Here is a 22,711-nt window from a genome sequence, read left to right on the forward strand (position 1 = left end):
GGGGCGGTGCGAAGCGGGTCCCGGTTATTGTCCGGGCTCCGGCGGCGGCGGCGGCGGCGGTGGTCGGTGCTGCGGGGCGGCGGCTCGGCGGCGGCGGTGGTCGGTGCTGCGGGGCGGCGGCTCGGCGGCGGCTCGGCGGGAGCGAGGGCGGGAGCGGCCGAGACCATGGTGAGGGCAGCGACCGGCCGGGCGGCGGCGAGTGGCGCTACCTGTTGACGCTGCGCGGTGCCGCCTCGCCCGCCGTGGCGCCGGCGTGGAGCGCGGGGAGAGGGCCCTGCGGCCGGCCTGCGTCCCGGGCGGGTGGGCGCTCCCCGTGTCCCCCGGCGCGGTGCCTCAGACCTGCGTCCCTCCACCAAGCCGCTAAAATTACGGGTTGGCCGCGGAATCTAAAAATAGCGGCGGCGGAGACTTGTCAGCTAGTTGTTGGGATGCTGACGTCGGGGCTCCGGGAGCAGGTGCCCTGCTGGAAGGAGACCCGGTGTCCGGCTGGGAGGGACCCCCGTCCGGCGCTCCCTCGTTCTCCGGGGCGTGGACCCCAAGCCGATGCTCCCTCGGCCCCCGGGACGCGGACCACCGGCCGGGCCCCTTCGTTCCCGAGACGCGGACCCCCGACATGTGTCCTCTCCCTTCCCGGGATGCGGACCCCGGCCAGTGACCCCTCCGCCCCTGGGACGCGGACCCGCGTCAGCTGCGGGAGGTGGACGTGCCCAATCCGGGGCGGAATCGCCCGCTGGCTTCTCGAGTGCGAGCTGACCCGGGCGGAGCGCCGGGCAACTTGGTGGCTGGTGTCCGGAAGGTGACCGCGGCCCCCACACCTGGCAGAGTCGTGACGTCTGTTCTTAAAACCGTGATTTCACGCCTGCCTCCTTAAAAAGCAAATCAGACAGTAAACAGGATGGATTGGACACAGGCTGAAGTTGCCTATGAAGAGTCAATTCGGGCTTTTGCGGTTTGGTGGCTTTGGATTGGTAACTAGTTCTTATTTCCTGATTCGGCCCTGGAGGCACGGTGATTGAGATTTTAGATTCCTGCGCCTGTTGAAAGGTTTTTACATTTTATTCCGGGACAGATAGAGCTGAAACAATTTCTGTACTTGAGGAAGAAGTGGGAATGTGTTGTTATGTAAGCCAAATTCAGAAATCAAAAAATTCTACAAAAATCTTTTTATCGTATATCAGTGTGATCAGAAATTATTAAATTTTTTTTTTCAACGTTTTTATTTATTTTTGGGACAGAGAGAGACAGAGCATGAACGGGGGAGGCGCAGAGAGAGAGGGAGACACAGAATCGGAAACAGGCTCCAGGCTCTGAGCCATCAGCCCAGAGCCTGACGCGGGGCTCGAACTCACGGACCGCGAGATCGTGACCTGGCTGAAGTCGGACGCCCAACCGACTGCGCCACCCAGGCGCCCCCAGAAATTATTAAAACATACAAGGCATCCTGTAGAAACCTAGAGCTTCTCAGTCCCCTCGGTTAAACTTAAATCACTGTCTCCTGCTAAAGTGCTAAATGTGAAAAACATAGGAATTTGTTCTTAAACTTGTTTCCTGCTTCTAATACGTGCCAAGACCTGTTTTTTTTGTTTGTTTGTTTGTTTTTTTATGTCGTTCCGGGAAATAAACATTAAATCACCTGAAGCGTGCAGTTGGGGGGGACTATGCGCAGTTGATTTTTTTTTTAGCTTAAAAATTTTAAGAAAAACATTATAAAGGGGATATGCCATTTCATTGCTTATCCTCTGCTTCGAAAATGTAGACCCTTGAACAGCTTGCCCGTCTTGTCAACCTTTTTTTTTTTTTTTAAAGGGAAGCCATAATAGACTTAAATGGTAAAATTAAACAGTCCAAAGAAAACAGTAGTTTCTCTCTCAAGTCTGATTCTTGGTATTCCCCCCCCCCCCCCGCCCGCCAGAGGCAAATAGCTTTTCTAACCTATTGTGTGTTCTTCTGGAAATCTGTGTGCACACATACTCTGCATAGAAGACCCCATGTTTATGTAAGGAAAAGCTCCCTGCACTGGTACATACTTTGCCTTTTCTACTTAAGAGTTTTGTGGGTGTTTATCACACATATCTTTGTCTCATTTGTTGAAATGGCTGCATAATATTTTCCTTTTTTTATGTAAAATAATTTTTAATGTTTATTTTTTTTATTTTTTATTTTTTTTTAACGTTTTATTTTTGAGAGACAGTGTGTGTGTGGAGGAGGGGCAGAGAGAGAGGGAGACACAGAATCCAAAGCAGGCTCCAGGCTCTGAGCTGTCAGCACAGTGTCCAACGCAGGGCTTGAACCCACAAACCCCGAGATCATGACCTGAGCGGAAGTCAGACGCTTAACTGACTAAGCCACCCAGGCGCCCGTTGAGTATTTTTTTTTTTTAATGTTTATTTATTTATTTTGAGAGAGAGAGAATCCCAGGCAGGCTCCGTGCTCAGCACAGGTTCATGGGGCTCGAACCCATGAACCATGAGCCAAAATCAAAAGTTGGATGTCCAACCGAACCACCCAGGCATCCAGCAGGTTTGGTTTACTTTTCATTCATTGATTGACCTTACCAACAAAAAATGATTTTATTCAGGAATAAAAGAGAATTGCAATGTGGGAAAAACAAGCTGTGAGCAAAACTGTAGGCAAGTCCTGGCAGGATTACTTTTTTGGTTTTCTTGTTTTAAACCTCAACCAGCCAAGTATTTATCTATCTATCTATCTATCAATCAATATGAGAGAATACTAACACACACACACACACACACACACACACACACACACACACACACGAGAGGTGGTGGGGTGGGGGAAGGGCAGAGAGAATCCCAAGCGGGCTCTGCACGGTCAGTGCAGAGCCCAGCATGAGGCTCAGTCTCACAAACTGAGATCATGACCTGAGCCAAAAATCAAGAGCAGGACGTTTAATTGACTGAGTCACCCAGGTGCTCCTATTTAATTAGTTATTTAAAGTTTTTTTTTTTTAATGTTTTTTATTTTTATTTTTGGGACAGACAGAGACACAGCATGAACGGGGGAGGGGCAGAGAGAGAGGGAGACACAGAATCGGAAACAGGCTCCAGGCTCCGAGCCATCAGCCCAGAGCCTGACGCGGGGCTCGAACTCACGGACCGCGAGATCGTGACCTGGCTGAAGTCGGACGCTTAACCGACTGCGCCACCCAGGCGCCCCTAATTAGTTATTTGAGACAGAGTGAGTACAGTTGAGGGAGGGGGAGAGAGAGAGATAGAGACCCAAGTAAGCTTCATGCTCAGAGCAGAGCCCCCCACTTGGGGCTTGATCCCACGACCCTGGGAGCTGAAATCAAGAGTTGGCCCCTTCCCCCTGCCCATCCCTTGCTTACGTACTCCCTCTCAAAAATAAACATATTTTTAAAAATTAAGAGAAAAAAAAGTTGCTCCCTTAACTGACTGACCCACTCAGGTGCCTGAGGGGTTTTTTTTTTTTTTTTTTTTTTTTTACTATCTATTGATAGTAGGATTTGTTTAACCTTTTTACTATAAGAGGTTCTTTTTTTAAAATATACATACTAAGGGGCGCCTGGGTGGCGCAGTCGGTTAAGCGTCCGACTTCAGCCAGGTCACGATCTCGCGGTCCGTGAGTTCGAGCCCCGCGTCAGGCTCTGGGCTGATGGCTCGGAGCCTGGAGCCTGTTTCCGATTCTGTGTCTCCCTCTCTCTCTGCCCCTCCCCCGTTCATGCTCTGTCTCTCTCTGTCCCAAAAATAAATAAAAAACGTTGAAAAAAAAATTTTTTTTTAAATATACATACTAAAACTTGCCATTTTAGCCATCTTTAATGTGCAATTACTGATGTTAAGGACATTTAACACTGTTATGCAGCCGTCACTGCCAGTCACCTCCAAAACTTCTTCCCAAAGTGAGTGACTCTCCATTCCAACCCTGTCTCCAGTCTCCTGCAACTACCATTGTACTTTCTCCCTCTCTGATTTTTTTTTTTTTTTTTTTTTTTTTAATGTTTGTCTATTCTTGAGAGAGTGAGACAGAGCGTGAGCGGGAAAAGGGCAAAGTGAGAGAGGGACACAGAATTCAAAGCAGGTTCCAGGCTCTGAGTTGTCAGCACAGACAGAGCCCGATGTGGGGCTGCAACTCCCCAGCTGGGAGATCATGACCTGGGCCGAAGTCGCCGCTTAACGACTGAGCCCCCAGCTGCCCCCCCCTTCTGATTTTTGACTAGGCACCTCATATAAGAGGAATCCTACAACGTGTCCTTTGGGGACCGGTTTATTTCACTTAGCATCACATCTTCAGTTTATCTGGCATAGGGCGTACCACAATTTCCTTTATATAGCCGAATGCTGTTCCATGGTGTGTGTACACCCCCTTTTGTTGATCATTAGTTCCTCAGTAGGCCCTGGAGCCCTTTCTGTCCTGAGGCTGTTGTGGACTTGCCTGTGTGTTGCTGCATTGAGTCCTCTGCCGGTTTCAGTTCTTTGGGTAGAGACCCCAAAGTGCAGTTGGTGGGCTGGATGTTAATTCTGCGTTTAATTTTTGGGTTTCTTCTAAGGTGCTTTTTTCTCTCCCAAAAGAGCTAACTTTTTTTTTTCTTAAGTTTCTGCAGTTTTTTTAATGCTTATTTATTTTTGAGAAAGAGAAAGTGTGGTGGGAGAGGGAAGGAAAGAGGGACAGGATCCCAAGCAGGCTCCACACTGACAGCAGAGAGCCCGCCATGGGGCTTGAACTCACGAACCATGAGATTAGGACCTGAACTGAAGTCAGAAGCTTAACCGACTGAGCTTACCGGGCTCCCCGATATGTTAACAATTTTAAAAATCACTACGTTATGAAATATTTCCAGCATGAAAGTTATGTTGACTTGATGAAGATTCTTTGGTGTGAAATTCAAGAAAAATAGGCAAACTTATAGAAAACTCAATTTAAATAAGAATTTAAGGTTTGACATCATATTTACATAAGTTAGTAAATAATGATATAACACATGTATATTTGAAATTGAAGAAAGGGATCACTTACAAATGTATATTTTTTAACTACCTGAAGTAAAAGTGGAGAAAATTGTTTTCCAAATGTTTTTGAAATAGCATTTTCGAGTCTTCATCTGGAGGTTTTTTTTTTTTTTTTTTTTCTTTTCTCTTTCACTTAGGCTGGAGGGAAAGCCGGAAAGGACAGCGGGAAGGCCAAGGCTAAGGCAGTGTCTCGCTCGCAGAGAGCTGGGCTCCAGGTAATTGATGCCGTCATAATTCACGACTGGGTTATTTTCTTCATTGTTGTAATTTAGGACCCATAAATGTTTCATTACTTGCAAAATTATACTTGTACCGCTGACCTTTTAATGAGAGTGAGTGGTCAAAAATTAAAATCCCAATGCAACAGTCTTTTTTTTAATTTTTTTTTTTTTCAACGTTTTTTATTTATTTTTGGGACAGAGAGAGACAGAGCATGAACGGGGGAGGGGCAGAGAGAGAGGGAGACACAGAATTGGAAACAGGCTCCAGGCTCCGAGCCATCAGCCCAGAGCCTGACGCGGGGCTCGAACTCACGGACCGCGAGATCATGACCTGGCTGAAGTTGGACGTTTAACCGACTGCGCCACCCAGGTGCCCCCCAATGCAACAGTCTTTTAATTTGGATTCTTCCAAATGAGAACAAGTTATGAAGCGGTGTTGAATGAGCTCTTAAAATCTGTTATTTCTAGGTTATAATTATGTTCCTGTTTTTGTTATAAATTGACCCCCATGAAAGTAAGTATGCTGTGATTTGTCTTCCGGGGACGGTCCGCGCCATGTGTGTTCACCCTAAGGCAGACATAGAGCTTGGGGGAGGACCGGGCGGTGCACCCGTCCCCTGGATGTCTCCCCTTGAGCTTCCTTCAGTTTGAGCCAGAGTGATACGCTCAAAACACTAAATACTTTCAAACTTCACGCATTTGAGTTGTTGCAACTTTGATCCACAAACTCCAGTGTTTCTGAATGAGTGAGAACCGCACCTACCTAGAGGAGGAGACTTTGAAACAGGACGGTTTGCAGGCCAGACTGTAAGGTTTGGGTTTTCTTCTTGGCGGTGGCGGGGAGCCACTGAACATTGTGGAGCGGGAGAGTGCCTTGAGCCAGGGGCACCGAGGGGAGGGGGAGGGAACTCCCCCTTGAGGGTGACTAGCTGGGCTCTCCCTGAGCATTGCCGGGGGCAGGGGCGTCAGTGACCGACGGTGACCCTTGTCCGCGAGAGGGCAGGTGATGAGGGCAGGTGACGGAGGCTGTGCCGCGCTTTAGGACTGAGGTAGGCGCACTTAAACTCCGTGCAGCAGAAGGAATAGAAGGCACATGTGTCTCCCGAGAGTGGACAGGGAGGCACGGGGGTTCTATAAGGCTTAGAAGCACAGCATCAGAGGAGTTTATGTTGTAGCAAGAATGCATCAGGAGAGAAGTTGAAGGTGAGTCATTTGAAGTTCCACCGAAACATTCTCAGGAAAATGTCTCCAAGTTGTAGATTTGAGTCCCCTTTCCAAGAGGAATGATGAAAAGAATTACAAAGTTGAGATCACATGTGTAGATTTGGGAGCTTGTGCCGCAGTGAGTCTGGTCACAGAGGACGAGAGGGGAACGGGGGGCCTTGGGCGGACCCCACATGCAGCCTGGGAGTCCCGGGAAGGCTGGGACCGGCCCGAGGGCACAGACAGGCTCGAGTCCTCGAGGATTGAATCTAAAAATGGCTACTGGATTTGGCAGTTAAAGTGCCACCACCTACCTTTAAGAGCAATGGCAAAAGCCAAGGTTGGGTTAGAATAGAACAGGTGACAGGACTTGGGGTGCCTGGGTGGCTCAATCGGTTGAGCATCTGATTTCAGCTCAGGTCATGATCGCGCAGTTTGCGAGTTTGAGCCCCGCATGAGGCTCTGTGCTGACAGCCTGGAGCCTGCTTCAGATTCTGTGTCTCCCCCTCTCTCTGCCCCTCCCCCACTCATGCTCTGTCTCTCTCTCTCTCTCAAAAATAAACATTACAAAAAAATTGGAAAAAAAAAAAAACAGGTGACAGGACAGTTAGGTGTCCGGGATTTGCTTTTAAGTTTTGCCTTTGGAAAGGAGAGCAGGGGACGGGCTGGAGTGGGGTTGTTTGCTGTGAGGCTCAGAGGACAGGTGCAGGGAGGAAGGCATGGGGATGGGGGTTGAGCTGTTGTGGTGCTGGCGTGGCGAAGGGTCACAGAAAGTGCGTGAGAAGGGGGCCGTGGGGGCGACATGCCTGAGGACACATTGGAGAAAGTCTGTCCTCGGAGAGTCCCCAGGAGAGTTAGCATAGCTGTCAGCCACAGGGAGGGAGCCGGGAGCTGGCCACCCCCCCCCCCCCCCCCCCCCCCCCCCCGGCTGCGAGGCTGCCCGGGAGGGGTCAGGGGTCAAGGGTCAAGTCTGGCACCAGCACACACCTGGCCCCTCCTTGGGCTGTGCTGTGCCGGCTGCCCGTCTTCAGAAGCTAGTTCCTCAGACCACCCCCCCCGCCAGTCTCTCCTCAGGAGGGCAGAGGTGGGACCTCTAGGCCCTTACTGCGACACACAGGTGCTAGCAACTGTTCCTTGTTAAGTGGGTCTGACTTCTCTGATCCGTGCAAACGAGTTCACGCTGCTCCGCCTTTGGTCTCGCTCGGTAGCGGGCTGGTAAGGCCGTGGTGCCTCCCACCTGGATGCTCTGTCTTTCAGTTTCCCGTGGGCCGCATCCACAGACACTTGAAGACCCGCACCACGAGCCATGGGAGGGTCGGCGCCACAGCCGCGGTGTACAGCGCCGCGATCCTGGAGTACCTCACGGCCGAGGTCAGTCGTGCACGGTCCCGGCAGGTGCACCGGGTGCGGAGTGGTAGAGCCCACGGGGGAGGGGGGCGCCTCCTCGGCACCCAGCCCGGTGGCACCCAGCCCCGTGTGGGAAGGACCTTGATGCACTCATGCTGAGTTAAGGCAGGGTCCGTAGCCCCACATCTGCAGGAGGTGACATGTGTCCGGTGCCTGCGGTACTCCGCTACTAAGGAAGCGAACCCTCAGCAGGAAGTTTGTGAACTGAAATCATGATCTCTTCGTGAAGATGGGGGGGAGGGGGCAGAGTTTGCCAGGGTGATGTACATTACACATCCATTCTGATGGTGGAATCTGGTGGAAGAGCAGACGAACCCTCTTCTCTGCGTGGTTGCCTGCGTAGACTGCTGGGTCTTGGCCAGTGTGACATTGCAGGAAGATGGGCTGATTGGGTGAAATTCTTAACACCTGGGTGATGGACCAGCCCCTTGTAAGGAGAACCCCCTGAAGGCTGCGACCACCCCCCATCCCTGCACTGTCTGCCCCAGTCAGGGCAGGATGAGTAGCAAGCAGGTCAGGCGGTTAGAAACAGAGGGAAGTTCTTCCCCGCGATCGTGTGGTGGGGACCTGGACTGAAAGGTGGGAGTTTGGGGTGTGTGTGAACTGTTAATGCCGTCATCTCATTAACTTCATCTGGTCCCTGCACTCCAGGCGGTTTCTACGGTGTTAGGTCCTGAGACAGGGACACGGGGCCTCCCCCCACCCCACCTTCTCCTTCAGCCTTACACCAGTTTGTGTTTGGTGAGCGGCAGACTTTTCAGGAAGGTACACGTTTCATTCATCACGTGGAGGCATATTCTTCTGACTCAGAATGTTCCAGGTCTCATCCAGACTCCCATTTTCTTTATTCCCGGGAACTTTAAGTACAAGTTTTTAGGTTAAGATTAGACCATGAGCATTTATGTAAGCAGTCAACATATTTTCAGGTATTTGTGTTTGGGGTGTTAGTCATAGTAGGATGCAAAGAAAATACTGAAATCTAAAGTCAGTAGCTTCACACTAGGGTCACTTGGAGCTTCCAAAAGATACTGGTGCCCAGATGGGTCAGAGTCTTGGGAGGAAGAAGCAGGGGTCCCCGCTGCTTCTGACATACACGGGGACTTCCCACCGCTCTGTTTAAGCGAGGCTCTGTGGAGTTTTTTTTTGTAGGACTTCCATCAAAGGTTTTATAATGCCAGTATAGTCTGTAGAGGCAAAACAAAACAAATTAGAAATGCAGTTTTTATGGCCAGCTGGGACTTTGGAATTGTTTTAGTTGAAAATTCCCATTCTAGAATAAAGGGCTTCTAGTATATTGCCTCTAGATTAGAGGACCCAGTGATGTTAAAAACTCTGAGTAAGAAATTATTTTTTAAACTTTTCTACAAGTACTAAGAAATAAGTTCCGTCCATTAAGGGCTGGACAAAAATAGACTACGGGGCCATACTGAAATCACAGTTTTCCTTGATGTTCGCATTCGGAATCTTGGCTAGGGAAATAGTGTTATCCCTTGCCCTTCTTTCTGGAGAAGTGGGTTCTTGCTCAGGGGTCTAGCTCTCCTGCAGAAAATGAATATAAGAGACCCTAGCGAAGTAACAAGATTCCTATGAAAGCATCAGAAATGTGAAAAAGAAACCCGCATTACCGGCTCATATGCATTGTGTGTCTTCTGTGCAGATACCGTACAGGTCTGTGTAGCTATAACTGCAGGTCTGCGCTGAGCCTCACGCACTTGAGCCTCTGATGCATCGTCTCACGGTGCTTTGCAGGTGCTGGAGCTGGCGGGTAACGCCTCCAAGGACCTCAAGGTAAAGCGGATCACCCCGCGCCACCTGCAGCTCGCAATCCGCGGCGATGAAGAGTTGGACTCCCTCATCAAGGCAACCATCGCCGGGGGTGGTACGTAGGATCCCCACTCCCGCCCACGTGGCCGTTGGCCGTTCTGACATCATTCAATCAGTGACCCTAGAACTCATACAGACCTCGACTCCACGATTCCAGGACTCCAGGAGTGTTGAGTCTGTTACGTTACAGTAAAGGCTCCTTTATATTCTGATCCCAATAAATGCTATGGCCAGATATAGCACTGCTTTAGTTTGGCACATTCCTTGTCTAAATCTCATAAATGATCCTTAAAACCTGGGGTTTTAAATATTTCCCATACCCTTGTAGCGGTGTCTTAAAGATGATCCTGAGAACCTGCTCTGTGTGATGCCCTTGAAAGTCAGGGCTGAGGTGATTGAGTGAGTCAGGGTCAGTGAAGGTGAGATGAACACCTGAATCCCTTCCGGGTCACCTTCGGAGAAGCTCTTGAAAGCTATGCTTCCTCTTCCCCAAAGTCCATAAAAGCGGTGTTTTATGTAGTTTTAGGGGGGTTCCCAGACCTCAAGAGAGGGAGGCCTTGGCGTGGGGTGGGTGTGTGAAGAGGGCCATCGGCAGACTTCATATCTGGGGAGTTGCTCTCCGGGGAGGCCCCGAGGTGGAGAGAGCGCCCGTGGAGTCGTTCATATGTTTCCGTTCCCTTCCAGGTGTGATCCCGCACATCCACAAGTCTCTGATCGGAAAGAAGGGACAGCAGAAAACCGCGTAGAGCATTGTTTTAACCAGCCCCTTCCTCCCGTCATTGTACTGTAATCGGGACAGAAGAAATAATGGGGACATGGGGGGTTTTTAAAAAGAGGCAGATGGAAAAGCTTAGACAATTACTGTAGACACGATAAGAGACATTTGTACGTTCTTAGGCTCAAAGTTTGATAAAGTACCTTTCCACGCGGCAGCGCTTGTGTGGTGATTGGCTAGGTTTCTCCCGTTGTGTTTTATACAAAAACGGAATTGATAAACCATTTTTTACAAAAAGAATTGGTCTCAAAACTGTTCTGTTCATGACGTGTTGGAAATATTTTGCTCATACTTTGAAATTTTTTAGATTTCAAATCGGTTATTCTATATTCAGGATAATCTGAGAACAAATTGGGAATCTAGATTTACCAGGATTGATACCATATCACCGTGTGCTACCATATCAGTAGGTGCCATCCACTTGCGGTACAAACCGTCGTGTTACACACCCCAAAAGAAGGAAAAACGGCCAAGTAAACCATGGGGCGCCATCAGCTGTGGGACGCTCCCCAATCCAGAGATGCCGGAATAGGAAAACGCATGCGTTTAGGATTGATGACCTAGGGTAGTGGACTCGTCCACTGAGCACTTACCATGGCAGGCCCTGAACTGAGTGCCTTAGTGACCCAGACTTTTACCTCCCCCCCCCCGCTTTTAAAGATGCAGAAACTGAGGTGCCCAGAAGTTACTTGCTGGAAGACATTTACCTAGTAGGTAGGACTCGCAGGGCTGGGAGACAGGCCTCGATTCGGCAGACTCCGGATCCCACACTCTTACCTGGATCAAAGTTCAGTCTATCAGTTTTCTGCTTTTACTTAAACCTCCAGCTTTTAGTGGTCTTCTGTTGACATAGTAACATCCAGCAGTTGGTGCCATATTTAAAAAAATATTTTACTTTGTCAGCTTTTAAGTAACTTGTAAGGTTTAATGTACCAACTAATAGTCCATCACAAACTCTTTTTCTGCTTGGAAGTCTTCATTAAAAAAAGATCTTTCAATATTTTATAATCTAGCTCTATCAAAACAAAGCTCTCATTTAAAAAAAACTTATTTTATTATGGAAATTTTCAAAAATACAGAACAATAAAGAGAAGAGTATAATGAACCCCCGTGTACTTACCCTCCACCTTCCAACTACCCTCCTGCGGTCAGCATTGTTCCACCTGTTGGCTCCCTGGTGGGTTGGTTTGAATCCTGTTTCAGGCGTGACTTCCTGCCTTATATCTATACTTAAGTGTGAGTCTCTAAAGATGGGGCATAATCACAATCTTAAAACAGCATTTAATGTTTTATTTTTTAAGATTTTTTTAAAACTTTATTTGGCGGGGGAGGGACACAGAAAGAGGGAGACAGAACCCAAGCAGGTTACAAGCTGTCCGTGAAGAGCCTGATGTGGGGCGCAAACTTACAAACTGTGAGATCACGACCTGAGCTGAAGTCAGACACTTAACCAACTGAGCCACCCAGGTGCCCTGACAGCATTTTATAGTATCTGATCTATTTGGTGTTCACGCTTTCCTATCAATTTGTTTATGGTTGGTTTGAATCAAGATCCAGATGTGTTCTGGATCTTTTTTTATTTTTGAGAGAGGGAGACAGGATCTGAAACAGGCTCCGAGCTGTCAGCAGCACAGAGCCAACACGGGGCTTGAACTCACAAACTGTGAGATCGTGACCTGAGCCAAAGTTGGACACTGAACCAAGTGAGCCACCCGGGTGCCCCTTTTTTTTCCTTTAAGTTTGTTTAATCTCTGCAGTCAGCATGGGGCTCGAACTCACAACCCCAAGAACGAGTTGCATGCTCTACTGACTGAGCTGGCCAGGTGCTCTAGCTTGTCCTATATCCTAGATTTTGTTGATCCCTCTTGTTTTTTTTTTTTTTAATTTTTTTAAATGTTTATATTCATTTTTGAGACAGAGATAGAGCATGAGCGGGGGAGGGCAGAGAGAGAGGGAGACACAGAATCCGAAGCAGGCTCCAGGCTCCGAGCTGTCAGTGCAGAGCCCAATGAGGGGGCTCGAACCCACAAACTGCGAGATCATGACCTGAGCCGAAGTCGGACGCTCAACCGAGTCCTGTAGGCACCTCCCCCACCTTGTTTCTCTTTAATCCATAGGTTTCTCTTCCCTTTTCCTTACAATTTTTAAAGAAACGGGGTTGTTTGTGGAATTTTCTCAGTTTTACTGAATGCATCCTGCTGGTATTTGAGATGTCTTTCTGTCCCCTAAATTTCCCATAAGCCAAAAGATCTTGAGGGGTTGGCTTTTGTTGCGTTTTACTTTTTCACAAAAATAATTCCCAGGTGACACTGTACTCCCTGCGGTACCTCGTCGGGGGGGACCTGGCGCCTGCCATGTGAAAGCTGCCGGTTGGGCTGTGCCAGCCGCTCTCCCGAAAGGGGCCTGTCCCAGCATTCCACGGGGGGCGTCGGTGGGGGACACGCTTGCCATCCTTATGCATCCAGAATTCCTGCCGAACTTCTCTTTGATTTACAAGGCAGGAATAAGAAAGAACATTTCAATTTTGGATTCAGTTAGCACGTATTTTGAGGTTTCTGTGTTGAGTGGGCCCGCGATTATCCTGTGAAATTTTAGTAGTTTCCGGAAGCCAAAGTAACAATAGCAAAGAAGGCAAAATAGAGAAGAGTGACCTTTACTAGAGTTTTCTAGGTAATTGCTTCAGATACCGGCCTCCCTTTGGCAGTTGCTTGTGGTGTTCCTAGAATTGTTTTCAGTTTTTTAAAGAGGAATTTTTTTAAGATTATTTTGAGAGAGAGTGAGTAGGGAAGGGACAGAGAGAGGGAGAATTCTAAGCAGGCTCCACGTCAGCACAGAGCCCAACGTGGGCTCAAACTCACAAGCCCGAAGATCATGACCTGAGCTGGCCACCCAGGTGCCCCTTGTTTTGTTTTCTAATGGAGAGGAAGTCAAACAGCTGGGCCCTGCCCTCCACCCCCACGGGTGGTCCTTGTTGCCCTGCATGTACCTGTCCCCCGCCCCACCCCGCTCACGGGCCTGGACCTGTGTTGAAGTCCGTCCCCTCCCAGACTTCGTGTTCCCTCTGTGGTGCCTTAACAGGTGCCTCCAACAGAAAACTTTTTTTTTTTTTTTTTTGAGAGAGAAAGAGTGTGTGTGTGCGCACGCGCCCTTGGGAGCAGGGGAGGGGCAGAGGAGACAGAATCTGAAGCAGGCTCCAGGTGCTGAGCTGACATGACAGAGCCTGCTTAGGAGTCTCTCTCTCTTTCTCTTGCCTCTCTTCTGCTCACACTTTTTGTCTCTCCAAATAAATAAATTTAAAAAAATATTTTACCATATTTATCACATAATTATTTTATCACACCATATTTTATCACATAAGTATTCATCAATGACCCTTATTTGCCTGATGTTTTATGCTCTTTATTTATTGAGAGAGAGAGAGAGAGAGAGAACGTGAGTGGGGGAGGTGTGGGGGGGCATGAAGCAGGGTCTGAGCTGTCGATGTAGAGCCTGACACAGGGCTCGATCTCATAAACCCTGGGATCATGACCTGAGCCAAAATCAAGAGTTGGATGCTCAACCAACTGTACTACCCAGGCGCCCAGGAATCATTATTTTAGATGCAAATAGTGGTATTTTGGTTATGTTAAAAATGCAAATTCGTATCTTTTAGAGACAAACTATTTACTAGAATATTTGTGCCTATGATATGTCCGGAATTTGCTTCGAAACAATCCAGTCGGAGAACAGAGAGGAGGAGGGGAGGACACGAAACAAGGCTGAGTCTGAGGTAGCAAAAATATACATGCAGACACAGGTGTCCTCAAGTGCCTGCATGTGACATGCGCCAAGTCAAATAGTTAATAGTTAAACGAGTACAAGCTGGGAGCTCACAGGTGAACTGTACGGTTGTGAAAACGAAGACTGTTCCCCCCGAGTTAGGTGGCCAATTGCATGGACGCATCGACCTCTGCTGTCCCCAGACCCTCTTATAACTGCAGCTCACAAGGAAGGGCTCACAGACCCCTGGGACTAGGTCCAAGCAACACAGGGCAGCTCAGAGGGGCTCCTGCTGGTCAGATGGGGGGTGGTTTGAGTGTCAAAAATTGTATTGTTTGTAACAGGTTCAGTAAAAATTCGTGAGCCCTTAGTAACTGGAAGAGGGAGAGATTTGAAATTGTTTTTACAACTACAGAATAATCATTGATCGAGGCAAAGATCGTTCACGGGTGCAAAGGCAGAGCCATCAGGCGAAAGGTCTGGGAACGGGGTTCAGACCGAGGCAAAGTATCGCCCACAGATTGCCTCCTCGCTGGGAAGAGGACACAGTGCCTCCCAGGGGGCTCTGGTGAGTCGGCCTGATGTCACGTGCACCCCCCAGGTGGCAGGATCGCATACACAGTCACCCACAAAGTCTTCCTGCTACAAATGTGGAGCTTGTGTCTAAATTGAGATTCTCGGCCTAGCTTCCAGTTTACAGAGAATCCAGAAGCTAAATAAGCAGGGGACAGGAACGGGTGGCAGTGGGCAGCTCCAGAATCAAGCACGTTCCTTGAGGTCAACGTCCTGGACCACTTGAGGAGCCAATGACATAGAAAAAAGTGGAGGCCAAAGATCTTACATATTTTTAGTATTTATTTTTGAGAGAGCACAAGCAGGGGAGGGGCAGAGAGAGGGGGACAGAGGATCCAAAGCAGGCTCTGTGCTGACAGCAGTGAGCCCAATGCCGGGCTTGAACCCATGAACCACAAGATCATGACCTGAGGTGAAGTCAAACGTTCAACCTACTGAGCCGCCCAGGTGTCCCTAAAGAGTTTAAAAAAAAAGGGGGGGGGGGCACCTGGGTGGCTCAGTCAGTTGGGCAGCCGACTTCGGCTCAGGTCATGATCTCGCGGTCCGTGAGTTCGAGCCCTGCATCGGGCCTGGAGCCTGTTTCAGATTTTGTGTCTCCCTCTCTCTGACCCTCCCCTGTTCATGCTCTGTCTCAAAAATAAATAAACGTTAAAAAAAAATTAAAAGTACATTTATGGTGTATAATTATAATCTCCATACAATTATTTTTTTAATGTTTACTTATTGAAAAAGAATGGGTGCATGCATGCTCCTGAGAGCAGGGGAGGGGCAGAGAGAGACAGAGACAGAGACAGAATGCCAAGCAGGCTCCATGCTGCCAGCACAGAGCTCCACATGGGGCTCGACCTCAGGAACAGTGAGATCATCACCTGAGCCAAGATCAAGAGTTGGATGCTTATCTGAGCCACCCAGGTGCCCCTCCATAGTTATGTTAATAATAGAAGTGACAGTGTGAAGGTCGCCTGATGGCTCTCTCCGGCTCTCTCCCGCCTGGCAACAGCCTGAAACAGGCGGAAACCGATGCACAGAGCAGGGGAAGTGCGGCCTTTGCACTTGCAAGTTCTTGGCTTGGGCCTTTCTTTCCCTCACTTGGTAAATTCTCCAGGAAAGCCACTCAGGACCGATGAGGTCTCATTACACACGCTAACACCATGTTACCAACTTGGCAGCTGGCCTGCCTGCCCCTTGGAAAGCTAAGTTGGGCACCACTCTACTTTGGTTACCTTTTTTTCCAGTACCCAGCGCGGCGCATCGGTGTCAGACACTCGGCGGCAGAATACACACAATCAGTGACTAGGCAGGTGTGATCGCGTGCTCGAGGACAACTCTAAGTGAGGTTGGGTTGATGAAAACCTATCGCCACCTGGACACAAGCCATCCATGGACATTAAAGGTCACTGCAGTCACCCAGGGGGCAGGGGAAACGGGACAAACCCAGAAGCACAAGCATTTGAAGGAAGCAGCCAGCAGCCCGACAAATTACATTCTCACACCATCAGGACAGAAATGGCTCTGGGTCAAGAGCCCTGGTGGGGAGGGGCCCTGCAGGGAGAGGAGGGTGTCCGGGCTCTAGACAGACAGGTGCCCCTCAGCCTGTGCAACTAGCTCTGGTCACCAGTTTGCAGCCCAGTTAAAGGGGAAGGGCCTCTCTTTTGCCAAATCTTACAGCTTGTGACCGTTAGATCTTCGTGACTGTGGGACCTTGAGGGGGCCAGGAGGGGATCACTGGTCTGGGAGAGCAAGGACCGTGGGTCACAGCACCAGGCACCCCATAGGCCAGGGTCTACCAGACTTTGTCAATTCCAGAATTGGACTTTACTGCACACCTTTTGCCCCGATTCTATACCCCCAGACTAAACCGGATCCGAAGACCCTTCCCCAGAGCCTGAGGCCCAACACTCAGTTTTCCCTGCTGATAAACAGCACAACTAGCATCTCCTAACACCCTTTTCAAACTTCATCAAAACCAGGAAATAATAGGGTCTTAGAAGAGCAAGAGGCGCACTCATTCTCCAGTTAGAGGGATTCTCCACTTACTGTGGTGCCAGTCCACGTGCCAAGTGCAAATTTGTCCCTGCTCCCCTTAAAGGAGCACCTGCCCCACCTGCCCGTGGTCACCACCTCCCTCCCAAAATCCTGGCTCTTTCCTTCCTTGCCCCCACCCACATCTTCAACACCCCCCACCCCAGGACCTTTGGGCCAGGGAAGCAGAAATGGCAGCTGTGGAATCCAGCAAACTGCAGTGTTGCCAAAAATGCGAGCTGCAGGACCCCCGCGCCACACAAGGACAGACAAGTGTTGTTTAGCTTTTATTTCATGATCATAAACTTCACTCTGCAATCCAGCTAAACTTGGAGGGGAGTAAGGAGGACACAGGACCCGTGGAACTGCGGCAGGAACACAGGGGCTCTAGATTTCGAGCAGATGGGGGTGGAAGGGCGCTCTCCCGAGCTACAGAAGGAATGGTCTGGTAGTTAAGATAAAACATGAGTCAAATTTATTAGATTTGTCCACAGTCAGCAATGGTGATTTTCTTGCTGGTCTTGCCATTCCGGGACCCAAAGCGCTCCATGGCTTCCACGATGTTCATGCCCTCCTTCACCTTGCCAAACACCACGTGCTTGCCATCCAACCTAGAAATGAGATGGAGCGTCAGCACTGGTGCCCAGGGGCCACTGAGCCTGCGCTGCACCCCGAGAACAGAGACCCACAGAGCAGTAATGCACCCCCAGAAGAACAGCTGGAGACCGGGTTGCACCGTCGTCAGTACCAGTTAACGTGGATCAACACTGAACACCTCATCCTTCTAACAGAAATGGCAACACCATAGGTCACCAGGAGTCAGAAGATTCTCCAACTCCTGTCAAAACTCCCGAATTTAGAATGGACCCCTAAAAAAGGGCCAACACCCACAGGCTAAGGAGATCTAAGTACTACTCTTTTGTAGTTTGCTGACTTGCTCTTTAAGTCTCTTGTTGTTAATTACCTCCACCCCCAACCTGGACACAAAGGGGTGCATGCTCTGCAGACAGAGCCGGGGGGCACCCCACAAGTACTGGTCTTAACTACTCAGCTCAGCGCCCCATTGCGCTATGCTCGGTATCTTGCTTTCTCCACGGACCCCCATTTCGGCTTTCTCACATACTCCTACGCTAGAAACAAGGCCAGGCTGAAGCGGGCAGCGCTCCTTGCTGCAGGGATCTGCCCTTACCACTCGGTCTTGGCGGTGCAGATGAAAAACTGGGAACCGTTCGTGTTGGGTCCGGCGTTCGCCATGGACAGGATGCCAGGACCTGTGTGCTTCAGGATGAAATTCTCGTCGTCAAACTTCTCCCCGTAGATGGACTTGCCTCCAGTGCCATTATGGCGTGTGAAGTCACCACCCTGTGGAGTGAGCAAAACCTGTCACTTCTGGCAACAGCGTCAGAAAACAAGCCAAGTCTGCAGAGACCTAGCTTCAAACTCAAGTTTAAATGGACTAGAAGGTGAAGCCGGACCAGACTGGCAGAAAACAGCTCCCATGCACTCATGCTGCGTTCTCCTAGCTGTAGCTCAAGCTCAAGGACCACCACCCAAACCAGAGTCCATGAATTTCATACCTGGCACATAAATCCTGGGATAATCCTGTGAAAGCAGGAACCTTTGTAACCAAATCCTTTCTCCCCAGTGCTGAGAGCACGAAAATTCTCTATTAAGAGACAAAAACATTAGTCACACACACAACTAAAATCCAAACAGGTAACAGTGAATTAGACAAGAGAACTAACCTGCTGTCTTGGGAACTTTGTCTGCAAACAGCTGTAAGACAAGACTGAGCGTTACTTCACCACGTCTGCCCCCCACTGCGGCTCACGGAGTCTGAGGGGGGGGGGGGGGGAGGTCCCGGGCATGAGCCCACTTTCTCACCCTAAAAGAATGCTTCTGCAAGCACCACCGGCCCCAAACCAGAGCCGCTACCTGAAGCCTCGGGGCCCTGTGGGGTCGCGCAGAGTAACAGAGAACGCCCCCCCCCCAATCCAGCACCAGCCAGGACTCCACCCACGGCCGTGCAGCCCGTGGGGCGTCTCCCACGTGCCCCCGTCCCCCACCCGAGCACGACCTCGGGAAACCGGCGAGGCTCCCGCAGAACCCCTTACGCGCGTTGAGGGGCGCGTCCTGGCCACACACGAGAGGACGAAGCCCGTCCGCGAGGACAGCTGCTCAGGCCTCCACGAACTGTTCCGAACACGTGCAACCGAACCCTCCCTCCGGCTGCGGAGCAGGCGCCGCCATCTCAGGGCCGGGTGTTCGGGCCCCGCGCGGGCGTACAGCCCACTCAACACAGTAATCCGCGGGCGTCCGTCTCAGCCCGCACCCTTTCCGCGCGTGAACGCCACCCCCTCCTGGCCGCCCCGCCCCCGCCCTTCTCGCGGGGCCGCCCGAGCCCCCGGAGGAGAGCGGGGACGCGCACCCCGAGGACCGCGGGCTCCCGGGAGGCGGCCGAAGGAAGGGGACCGTTAGGGGCGGGCGGGGCCGGCGTCGTCTGCGCGGGGCGGGGGCGCCGCTGGCTTCCGCCGGGCGGGGCCGGGCCCGCTTCCGCAGTGCGCCCGCCGCCGCCCCCCGCCGCCCGCACACCCCCGCGGCCGCGCCTGCGGGCATCGCCCTCACCCAGCCCCCACCGCGACCCCGCGCGGCCTAAACACGTGCGCGCCGCCCCGCCTTTGTCCGCCGCCGCCCCTCCCCCGCCGCCCCCGGCCTCCCAAAATGGCCCCTCGTCAGGAAATGGCGCCACCCGCCCGCCCGCGCCCCCCGCCCGCCGCCGCCCCGGAGCCGCCCGCGCCCGCCCGGCACACCCCGCCCGCCCACCGACCTCGAAGGAGACGCGGCCCAAGGGCTCGCCGTCCACGGCGATATCAAAGAACACGGTGGGGTTGACCATGGCTAAAAGGCGCGGGCGATTCCGGGGCGGCGGCGTCTGCAAGGCGGCACGAGCTCCGCCGCGGCCTCTTTTATAGCCGCCCGGGCCCCGCCCACGGCCGGTCGCGCGCCCGGACCCTGGCCAATCGCTACCGCTGGCCGGTCGGAGTGATGGTGTGGCTGGCCTATGAGCTGAGACGGCGCCGGCGGGGCGGGCCGGCGGCGCGCGTGCGCGTTGGCGGCGCAGGCAGGTTCCCGCCCGCGGGCTCCGTCGCGGTACTGCGGCGTGGGTACTGGGACGGGGGCCGGGCGCGGGGCCGGAGGCCCGGGGGACCGACGGAGCCCGAGGGCGCGCGGGGAGAGGGGTCTGCGGCGCGGGCGGACCCACGCAGCCCGGCGATCAGGGCGTGTCCCCATTGCGCAGAGGGGGCAACTGAGGCGAACGCAGGCCTCAAGGTCGCGCCGCCCCGCCAAGGTCGCCCGGTCCCGGGTGACCCCGCTACCCCGCGTATGTCTGGGGGTTCGCGGGGGGGGGGGGGCTGGGATATCGCCTCTTCCGTGCACGGGAGGTGCCGTCGTCCCCGTCTGAGAAGTTACGAAATGCTTCCAAAATGCCCTACTTTCCATAAATATCTTGCTCAGTCCGTCTGAATTTTCTCCAGCAGGAAGACGTTGACTCGAGAGCCTGGCAGACTCGTACCTGCAAAGACTCTGTGTGCTCTTCCGCCCTCCTTCTCCGTCCTTCTGCGCCTCTGTGCTCCCGCACGTGGGGGCAGGACTGGGCCGCGACCCCGGGCGCCCGGGAGCGCGCCCTGGTCAGCCCCCAGGCTCGCACGCCAGCGGTGACCCGGTTCTCTGTGCGTGCGGAGCCCAGAGGAGGGACTTGACAGGTTCTCGTCCGCCCCTGAGTTGCAGTATCCAGAGCATCATCTGGTTTCCAACTCGCTTTCTTCTCCGCACTACCGGAGAAGCCTTGGGATGCGCCGGGTGTCGGGCGTCCTGCATCCCAAGGGTCGCTAGCTGCCACCAGAGCGCACCTGGGCTGGGATTTCGTGCCCCCACTGACACACGTGCCTGAGGAGGCTCCGCCGTGGGAGGAGCCCGCCCCGGGTGTCCCCAAAGCCAGAAACTGCTCCCCCCGTCTTCCCCCCCACCCCCCGCGCCCTTCTCACCTGGTGCTCCGTGACCTTGAAGCTGCTCGTTCGTTCCCCTGTGACTGAAAACGAAACGCCCAAGGCCCTGAGATACAAGCGCCCTGCACTCCGGTCCTTCCTCCACGCTGACCCTTGCAGCAGCAAGGGACCTCTTTCTAGGGACCTCTCCTAAGAAAGGAACGAGTGTGTGGATGAGAAAAGAGATCAGCCCGTGTGACTTACCTGGCGCCATTGAGAGTCCTGTCCTCTTGTAACCGGCAGCATCAGCAAGGCCACTGCCTAATTCAAGAAAACTAACCACTGGTGATTTGTTTCTGGGGGAGCCGGTGTTGTAGGGAATCCTTCATTATTACCCTTACCTGTTGAACTGGACTTTCTAACCAGCAAAGGAGGGGCAGGCCCAGAACCTCAGGAATGTAGGGCTGTCCCTACGGTGCTGGGATGAACCAGACTGAACTCAGCAGGGCCCAAAGGGACCGGCAGCCTGGGTTCTGTACCCACAAGCGCAGTGCTGTGGCTTCGCTCCTACAGCGGGTTGTAAACAAAACTTCTGTCCAGAGCGTCTCTGAGCAAGAGAAGGTAATAGGGGGGAAATCAGGGCATTGAAACATCCAGAAAACAGACAGCTTTGGAAGAGGGTGACTCACCTCCCTTGTGCCTCTTGCCCAGGGGCGGGCGTGGTCACCTTGCATCTTCTGGGACCACTGGTGACTTCACAGCCCGCCATCTCAGGGCTTCATCCAGGGTGAACTTTCCGTGAGGACACCCTCCATCAGGCAGGTGTCCGCACCCCTACTGCTCCCTCAAGGCATTCTCCAGCCCTGCCTTTCCCTGTGAACTCTTCCACAGATTACTCCCATGTCAAAGTTCCGTGTTTGATCCTGTGGGGTTCCTTGCACACGCGCCATGACCAACCTCCTCCGTTCCCAAGGCTCAGATCATCAGGAGGCTTCTAAACCTACCCCTAGACCCACAGCTCACTCCACAGTTCCTACGGATCCTCCCTGCTCACCAGGTCCTCCCCATGGATGAGTCCCTCACAGAGCTCTTCCAGTTCCCTCTCCAGGCCACAGCCTAGGCTGCTATACCCTCCTCCTCCTCTCCCTCCTCCTCCCTCCTCCTTTCCCTCCTCTCCCTCCTCCTCCCCCTCCCTCCTCCTTCCCCTCTTGCACCTCCTGCTCCTCCCCATCCCCCCCTTCTCTCCTTCCACCTTCCCTTCTTCCTCCCCCTCCCCTTTCTCCTCCCCCTCCCCCTCTCCCTCCCCCCCTCCTCCTCTACCTCTCCCTCCTCCTCCTCCTCCCTCTCCTCTTCCTCCTCCACAGGCTTGGTCTCTGTGCCCACAGCTACAGCTCCTGCTTGGCCTTGTTTGCAGCAGCCTCCTGACTGATTACTGGGCCCCAGTTTTTCCAGGGACTTCCAGGATGCTTATTCTCAAAACCTTCTGCAATTGTAACTCCTGTGCTGGACGGCCACTCCCGGGTTCCTGGTTGCCCACACTACCGAGCGTGCCCCACAGCAGCCCTGTCTCAGCTGGCTCGCCTTCCACTCTTCTCTGGCCGCGCTGAATTTCCCCACACTGCTCCCTGTGTGTGCAAGGCTCACCCCTGGCCTGTGCAGGGCCTCCCTGCTCCCCGCCAGCAAAGCTCCCCACTGTGCTTGGTCCTTTCTGGGAAGCTTTCCTGAGCTCTCCCAGAACTGATTGCTTGAGAACACCGTGCAGAATCAAAACTCAGCAAAGATGCACTGAGCTAACACATACACGAGGTCAGCCCTGGTGCGTGTGGTGAGAGCCTGGCACTGAGGTGTCCCCCCAGGGGGCTAGTCAGTCAGTTTGCATACCCCGTGGTCACTAGCACCCCAAGCTGTCCCTGCTCAGGCTCCAGGATCTCGGATTCACAAGCCGCAAGG

At 52.4% G+C, this 22,711-nt stretch overlaps 2 protein-coding genes and 2 long non-coding RNA genes across 5 annotated transcripts; 2 read left to right on the plus strand and 2 right to left on the minus strand.

Annotated features, from left to right (window-relative positions):
• The first annotated feature begins 112 nt into the window (after nucleotides 1-112).
• Nucleotides 113-10,661, plus strand: LOC131509671 (histone H2A.V). Of its 2 annotated transcripts, XM_058725650.1 has the most exons (5): nucleotides 113-168; nucleotides 5,129-5,206; nucleotides 7,673-7,786; nucleotides 9,572-9,701; nucleotides 10,331-10,661. In XM_058725650.1, the coding sequence occupies exons 1-5, from the start codon at nucleotides 166-168 to the stop codon at nucleotides 10,390-10,392; spliced, it is 387 nt and encodes a 128-aa protein (XP_058581633.1). In that variant the 5' UTR covers nucleotides 113-165; the 3' UTR covers nucleotides 10,393-10,661. The 2 variants fall into 2 exon arrangements, with proteins under 2 accessions (XP_058581633.1, XP_058581634.1); XM_058725651.1 differs by lacking the exon at nucleotides 7,673-7,786.
• Nucleotides 175-3,457, plus strand: LOC131509672 (uncharacterized). Its single transcript, XR_009260643.1, has 3 exons — nucleotides 175-1,177; nucleotides 1,407-2,957; nucleotides 3,194-3,457. It is a non-coding gene; the product is annotated as an uncharacterized LOC131509672 (long non-coding RNA).
• Nucleotides 10,662-17,049: 6,388 nt separating the features above from the next.
• PPIA (peptidylprolyl isomerase A) lies at nucleotides 17,050-19,752 on the minus strand. The gene is made up of 5 exons (XM_058725653.1): nucleotides 19,603-19,752; nucleotides 18,521-18,551; nucleotides 18,353-18,441; nucleotides 17,965-18,137; nucleotides 17,050-17,386 (listed from the first exon to the last, which is right to left on the minus strand). The coding sequence occupies exons 1-5, from the start codon at nucleotides 19,669-19,671 to the stop codon at nucleotides 17,254-17,256; spliced, it is 495 nt and encodes a 164-aa protein (XP_058581636.1). The 5' UTR covers nucleotides 19,672-19,752; the 3' UTR covers nucleotides 17,050-17,253.
• Nucleotides 19,753-20,974: 1,222 nt separating this feature from the next.
• Nucleotides 20,975-21,887, minus strand: LOC131509674 (uncharacterized). Its single transcript, XR_009260644.1, has 3 exons — nucleotides 21,816-21,887; nucleotides 21,451-21,553; nucleotides 20,975-21,368 (listed from the first exon to the last, which is right to left on the minus strand). It is a non-coding gene; the product is annotated as an uncharacterized LOC131509674 (long non-coding RNA).
• Nucleotides 21,888-22,711: the final 824 nt, after the last annotated feature.

The sequence above is a fragment of the Neofelis nebulosa genome, chromosome 4 (genome assembly GCF_028018385.1).
Source record: "Neofelis nebulosa isolate mNeoNeb1 chromosome 4, mNeoNeb1.pri, whole genome shotgun sequence".
Classification (NCBI taxonomy): domain Eukaryota; kingdom Metazoa; phylum Chordata; class Mammalia; order Carnivora; family Felidae; genus Neofelis; species Neofelis nebulosa.